Genomic DNA, 8,018 nt, shown 5'->3' on the forward strand with positions numbered 1-8,018 from the left:
ATGATATGGGGGTGTGGTTGGCTTGCAATACTTAACATTCATTGTATTAAAAGCTCCGCGCAGCGATATCTCAACAAGGCTTAACAAAATAGGAACGACGGTGATAAGGGCTACGATAAAACCCCTCACTTGTATACAGGTTCCCGTCTTTCCTTGCGCTGCGATATTTTATAAGAAATAAATAAGCATTCTTTTCCCGGTCTGCCCTGATGATTATCGTACTACTTGATAGTGAAACCCGTGAAGATGCGGATTAGAATAGGCCTTCAGCAACCAATGCTTGCCATAAAAGGCGACTATGCTTGTCGTAAGAGGCGACTAACCGGATCGGGTGGTCAGGCTTGCTGACTTGGTGGATGAATGTCATCGTATATCCTCGATGCTCATGATGTCACTCACTGGATTGTCTGGTCCAGACTCGATTATTTACAGACCGCTGTCATATAGCTGGAATGTTGCTGTGTGCGGCGTTAAACAACAAACAAATAAACGATAGTTGTGCTATCTATCCTTGCTGTGTAAGCCCGATACCTTGACACAGTGCAGCGTATTAATGTTTTATTCTTGAATGTGTTACCTGGTGCAATCTGATCTGGCATCCTCTTGCCCTATCGACCCGTGGGCATGACGCTCCATACAAGCACCTGCAGAGGAGCCGTGACGATCTCACTTGCACGTGTCACCGTTACATTTACCCCCAAAATAACTAGTCCCGTAGCTGGTCAGAGCAGGACGCGGATGTTGCGGGAATTTTCTGCTTTCGATAACAACATGGAGTGTAGTTTCTTAATAAACATCGATTAAACTTTAATCATCTAAGCTATTCCCCACTGTCGCCGAAGGTCTCCCCGCCCCATGCTACTGATCTGCCCCGAAGACAGACAGAATTAGTTTGTCTATGTGTCACATGAGAGGCAACGGTAATAAACATTTACATGCAAAGTGCCCTATCACCCAGCCTCGATAGCCTTATGAGACACTGGTTAACGATAAAATACATTATGCACATTGGCATATATAGACATGCTAAAAGTAAAACTAAAATAAATCCATGATAAATATTAAATATAGGGATAAAAACTGTACGACTTATACAAAGTGCAGGTGCCGGTAAAATATTTTATAAGCAGGTAAATTAACAATTTTAGATTTTGACGATGACATGAATTTAGTAAATATAAAAGGTGAGGTGAGCTTAAATGGGGTTTACCGCGTTAAGAGTAAATATTATAATACTATCCTGTGATTTAATAATAAAGTTAGATAAAAGAAAGTCTTATGTGGCTGGGGAGTCTTGCAGGATGTGCCTGTCTCAATGTAATATTGCTGAGTGCGGCGTTACACAACAAACAAACAAACAAACAATGTGAAGTTGAAGTCTACTCCCGCCCCGTTCCCATCATATGCCTCATCCCAGTGCTCCAACCCACCGCTTTCCCCTAACGCTTGATAGCACCCCCTGTCGCTAATGTTTCGATCTGTTGTGGAATGTCTCGGCTGTAATGACAGGCTATTTAAAGGGCCTAAACTGGAGCCGTCCTCCACGCGCCCGCCAGGTAATATTTGACAACCTGTTTTGATCTCGCCGACATTCAGTCAGACAATGCTACCTATTGTCGTTGTGTCTGTATTTCGTGGAGTTTCGATCTTTGTACCAACACCCCACAATTTCACCATCGCATATTCAACATAACTTTCTAACGTGTCTCGTTTCAACAGAAAGGGGCCAATAGTGTTCAGGGTTTACACTGTTATGACATTGTTTAAGAGTTAAATCTGGTCCAATGTCAGTGTGTGCCGATCTCATCCAGTCGAGCCTCCGGCATCCCCAACAATACACTGCACGAACTAACGCTGCTCACCAATCACTATGCAGCGTCTCACACCTCTGAAGATGCGGTTGTCTCTTAAACTGAGACAAATTACCTGTCGATACTAAAAGAGAGACTATTTAGTCCTCGATATTTAAAGAGACACAGTCGCCTTCGATACTCACACAGACACAGCAGCCTTCGATACTCACACAGACACAGTAGCCGTCGATACTCACACAGACACAGTAGCTCTCTGTATTCACACAGACACACAGTAACTCTCGATACTCTTACAGACACACAGTAACCCTCGATACTCACACAGACACAGTAGCCGTCGATACTCACACAGAGACAGTAGAACTCGATACTCACACAGAGACAGTAGACCTCGATACTCACACAGAGACAGTAGCCCTCGATACTCACACAGACACAGTAGCCCTCGATACTCACACAGACACAGTAGCCCTCGATACTCACACACAGACACAGTAGCCCTCGATACTCTCACAGACACAGTAGCCGTCGATACTCACGCAGACACAGTAGCTCTCTGTATTCACACAGACACATAGTAACTCTCGATACTCACACAGACACACAGTAACCCTCGATACTCACACAGACACAGTAGCCGTCGATACTCACACAGAGATAGTAGAACTCGATACTCACACAGAGACAGTAGACCTCGATACTCACACAGAGACAGTAGCCCTCGATACTCACACAGACACAGTAGCCCTCGATACTCACACAGACACAGTAGCCCTCGATACTCACACACAGACACAGTAGCCCTCGATACTCTCACAGACACAGTAGCCGTCGATACTCACGCAGACACAGTAGCTCTCTGTATTCACACAGACACATAGTAACTCTCGATACTCACACAGACACACAGTAACCCTCGATACTCACACAGACACAGTAGCCGTCGATACTCACACAGAGACAGTAGAACTCGATACTCACACAGAGACAGTAGACCTCGATTCTCACACAGACACAGTAGACCTCGATACTCACACAGACACAGTAGCCCTCGATACTCACACAGAGACAGTAGACCTCGATACTCACACAGACACAGTAGACGTCGATACTCACACAGACACAGTAGCCCTCGATACTCACACAGACACAGTAGCCCTCGATACTCACACACAGACACAGTAGCTCTCTGTACTCATACAGACACAGTAGCCGTCGATACTCACACAGACACAGTAGCTCTCTGTATTCACACAGACACACAGTAACTCTCGATACTCACACAGACACACAGTAACCCTCGATACTCACACAGACACAGTAGCCGTCGATACTCACACAGACACAGTAGCCGTCGATACTCACACAGAGACACAGTAGCCCTCGATACTCTCACAGACACAGTAGCCGTCGATACTCACACACAGACACAGTAGCCGTCGATACTCACACACAGACACAGTAGCCCTCGATACTCACACAGAGACACAGTAGCCCTCGATACTCTCACAGACACTGTAGCCGTCGATACTCACACAGACACAGTAGCCGTCGATACTCACACACAGACACAGTAGCCCTCGATACTCACACAGAGACACAGTAGCCCTCGATACTCTCACAGACACTGTAGCCGTCGATACTCACACAGACACAGTAGCCGTCGATACTCACACAGAGACACAGTAGCCCTCGATTCTCACACACAGACACAGTAGCCATCGATACTCACAGAGACACAGTGGCCCTCGATACGCACAAAGAGGCAGAGTAGCCTTCGATACTCCCACACACACACAGTAGCCCTCGGTACTCACATAGAGACATAGTAGCCCTCGATACTCTCACAGAGACAGTAGCCCTCTCACACACCCATTAGCCCTCGATTCACAAACAGTAGCCCTCGATGCAGACACAGTAACCCTCGATACAGACACAGTAGCCCGCAAACGCAGTAGCCCTCGATACTCACATAGAGACACAGTAGCCCTTTATACTTAGACAGACATAGTAGCCCTAGATGCAGACACAGTAGCCCTCGATACTTATATAATTATACAGGCACAGTAGCCCTCGACACTCACACAGAGACATAGTATCCCTTGATACTTGCACAGAGAAAAAATAACCCTCGATATTTAGACAAAAACAAAGTAGTCACCGACACCTACGCAAAGCTTAATGGTTATTTCAGGAAAGAATACCTAGGTCACACAAAAGAATGTGCAGCAGTGTTATATCGAGGGGTATCAGTATACGACGCTGGGTGTGCAGAGGGACCATTCACAGTGAGAAGGGACTCGTCAAATCAGCCCACTCTATTAACTGTTTAACGAGCCCTCGGACCAGCACTGCGTCTAACCCTGGTGGCTCGCCTTCCCTCTGCGAGGTGACCCATGAAAAGGTCGGTCTCGCTGCGTTTGTTTTGGATTTCGGCAGTACAAAGGCAGGTGTCCGTGGGGTATATCGTCGTGCCCTGTCTCTACACATCATCTCTGTTCAGTTTAAAACAGTGACCCATTGGGTATACCGCTGTTGCCCTGTACCTACCGCATCGTGGATCCCTGGATCACTAAGTATGTAGACCCGAATATCTAATACGTACATACATAGAGTCATCCCTCGCCGTTGACTGGGAAGCTGATCTACGGAGCGACCACAACTCAAGTTTACATTTCTTCCTATACCCGTGTTACTAAACAAACATCCGACACATTGAAGAAGATGTGTTTTGTTCAGCGGATCTACAACGCGACCACTTAATTGGATGAAGTATTGACACAGCTACATCGCGACAGATTATATCATCAAATGTGTTATTGGGATGACGTATACCATCTCCACCGAAAACAAGCTGTCTGATGTGTTCAGCTCGCCGCCTGGGGCCATGTTGCGTTATTGTGTCGCGTCTTCTGCAGCCTTCTGACCGTGAGATCTTGGGGTCCTGGGTCAGGGGTCAGCCAGCCGGGGAGAGGGGCTGTACTGCCGTGTAGTTGGCAGGGGACAGACGTGTGGGTCTCAAGCAGCGCGTGGCTCTCTAGCTGGTAGCATCACGCTCATTGACCCAATCAACATTTCCAATCACAGGCCTTGGAATGATGCAAAGACATGGATTAAATATTCAAAGGAATTTGGATCGATGTGTATACAACAGCTTTATATTCCCCCGCACGGTGGGTAGCAGATCAGGCGTGTCCCGGTCTACCTAGTATGTTTCTCTGAGTTCAATGTTCATGGTTAACAGAATAGGATGTTTATCGTCTGACGTCGAGCTGGGACAGAGAGCCACCTGGCCGACAGATTTCTGTGAGGTCTTCTAGTGACATTGTTCCGGTGTCGGCGGCCACGCTGACACCCATAGCGTCAGACCCGGCACGGATCGTGAGCCCGCATGGCAGCTGCATGACCCTAAGGTCTTGTTTTTAAGAAGATTTGTTGACATGTGACGGTTACTACAATTCTGTCAGCCATAACAGTAAGTTGGGGAGGACAAGCATGGCAACATAGACACGTGTGATACACGTCTTGAACGAGCAAAAGTAGCAAGTACAGCCTCTGTAGGAGCAGGAACATCATCCAGGAGCCAAGGCCGTCACTAGAGGAGACGGAGCCGCAATTGTGTGGATCCAGGAAAGTCATAGTAGGGAGCCACGAATGTCACTGGAAGGAGCCAATCCCGAGAGGGAAAGGAGCCAGTGCCAACAGTAAAAGGAGCCAGTCACGATAGGGAAAGGAGCCAGTCCCGAGAGGGAAAGGAGCCAGTGCCAACAGTAAAAGGAGCGCGTGTCGACAGGGAAAGGACCAATTCCATCAGTGTAGGGAAACAAGGGAGCCAGTATTCGTACCAAAAGGGGTCCCGACCCTTACTACAAAAAGGTAGGACCGCCAATCGATACGGAACCATGACTGTTCCCCAGGGAGCTGGGACCAATTCTGCAAGACAATCACAGTTATCGACTAACGAGATAGAACTGCCAGTTTGTCGCGGTGACCTCCCTACTAATTAGTGCAGTGTGCTGGTGCACGAGCAGCAGCATCTCACGTGACAGGTAGGTAGGTGTAATTGCCCAGGTGTTACTGCAACAGCGTGTGACGGCCACGCCTGGGTGGATGGGATACCTACTACATGAACATACTACTACAAAGACTATGTGCCTACAATGACATGCCATGGCTTCGGCTCACTGATTTCTGTCTCTTTGTAACGATCGATGTATCGACCACAGAAGCGTGTTCAACAGCGCAGTTAAGACCGGAACGTTAATAACACCATAGCTCCCGGCAACTTGACAAGACTGCAAATCTTTAGTCTGACGGATGGGATGTACATGTGATTCTGAAGGTCGTCATGAGGTCCAAGCCGGTGCCGTTGGCGTACACGATGGACACCTACTGGTCTGTTGACCACAAATATCCGTAACCTGTATCAATTCCTATCAGTGGTGGTAGGGCGCGTTAATTCCTATACTTTGACTGTATGATGGGCTTGTGGAAGAATTTACTCCACGGTCGGCAAGGCAACCAACAAGCTAAGGCAGATCGGCCAACCCTTGCTACAAACCCCGAACTATCCGTGAGGTATCACGGGGGTGTGGCCCGTAGCGACACCGCGTCCTACGTCTCTATCGCCGCCAACAGTGACGATGGGTCTGGGGGAGAGACCGACAACACGTATGCATCGATCAAATCATGGGCCTTATCGGGTAAGTTAACCAGAGTTATGACGCCCTGTTTACTGTGAAGTGTGAAGTAAGAACTCTACTTGTTACAATCTGACTACTACGTTTCATTCACGGTGTAGAGTTTCAACACTTATCCTGTGACACCCTATCATCCCTTTGTGTCCCTCGTGATTCTAGCGAGGAGCATGACCGTATTGGCGCCTCGACATCCTCCAGTGATGTCCTCCCGCTCTCCCCAGTCGGACCCTTGACATCTTCCAGTGAGGTCCTCCCACTCTCCCCAGTCGGACCCTCGACATCCTCCAGTGATGTCCTCCCACTCTCCCCAGTCGGACCCTTGACATCCTCCAGTGATGTCCTCCCACTCTCCCCAGTCGGACCCTTGACATCCTCCAGTGATGTCCTCCCGCTCTCCCCGGTCGGACACTCGACATCCTCCAGTGAGGTCCTCCCACTCTCCCCAGTCGGACCCTCGACATCCTCCAGTGAGGTCCTCCCGCTCTCCCCAGTCGGACCCTTGACATCCTCCAGTGAGGTCCTCCCACTCTCCCCAGTCGGACCCTTGACATCCTCCAGTAATGTCCTCCCACTCTCCCCAGTCGGACCCTTGACATCCTCCAGTGGTGATGTCCTCCCGCTCTCCCCAGTCGGACCCTTGACATCCTCCAGTGATGTCCTCCCACTCTCCCCAGTCGGACCCTTGACATCCTCCAGTGATGTCCTCCCACTCTCCCCAGTCGGACCCTCGACATCCTCCAGTGGTGATGTCCTCCCACTCTCCCCAGTCGGACCCTCGACATCCTCCAGTGAGGTCCTCCCACTCTCCCCAGTCGGACCCTTGACATCCTCCAGTGAGGTCGTCCCACCCTCCCCAGTCGGATCCTTGACATCCTCCAGCGAGGCCCTCCCACTCTCTCCAGTCAGACCCTCGACATCCTCCAGTGAGGTCCTCCCACTCTCCCCAGTCGGCCCCTCGACATCATTTAGTCCCCAGTTTGGTCCTAGGTCAGCTTTCAGCCTTCCAGGTTGAAGCAAGTTCCTGTCACATCCCATGTATGATTGTTCTGGGTGACCTCCCCTGGAAGGTCATGACAGCATTCTTTATGTCTCTTCTTTGATGTCATCTGCCAAATACGTGTGAACTTTCCATATTAAACACAACCTTTTCTATAATCTATCACTGTGTTTAGTTTTTGGGAGATTCCTAGCAGGTTCAATATTTAGCTGTCATATCACATTCTTTGCCTCGCCTTAACGAGGAGCGTTAATGACTTTATCACTGTGTATGGAAATCTGTCATGTTTCAGTAAATATTAAAGCTTATGACCTCAAGTATCCAATTAGGACGGTTCTATTGACGATGAAACTAGTCGTTATAGAGAAGAAAGTGATATTGTAAGGATAGACTGGTCGTTATAGAGAGGAACGTGTTGTGTTGGTCGTAATATAGACATGACATTGTCATCGTATTGAGATATTGGTCGCTACAGAGAGGAAAGTGTTGTGTTTGTCGTTATTTTGA

General features: G+C 48.6%; 1 protein-coding gene across 2 annotated transcripts in view; it reads left to right on the forward strand.

Annotated features, from left to right (window-relative positions):
- The first annotated feature begins 4,077 nt into the window (after positions 1 to 4,077).
- LOC124114745 (F-box/LRR-repeat protein 7-like) overlaps positions 4,078 to 8,018 on the forward strand; it is a 48,029-nt gene continuing 44,088 nt past the window's right edge. For both annotated transcript variants that reach the window (XR_006857889.2, XM_046475474.2), the window contains exon 1: positions 4,078 to 6,517. Coding sequence is in view for 1 of the 2 variants with exons in the window: in XM_046475474.2 (XP_046331430.1) it covers positions 6,292 to 6,517 (226 nt within the window). In the remaining variant the exon portion in view is untranslated. The remainder of the gene's footprint in view (positions 6,518 to 8,018) is intronic.

The sequence above is a fragment of the Haliotis rufescens genome, unplaced genomic scaffold (genome assembly GCF_023055435.1).
Source record: "Haliotis rufescens isolate VD_foot unplaced genomic scaffold, xgHalRufe1.0.p SCAF_31, whole genome shotgun sequence".
Classification (NCBI taxonomy): Eukaryota; Metazoa; Mollusca; class Gastropoda; order Lepetellida; family Haliotidae; genus Haliotis; species Haliotis rufescens.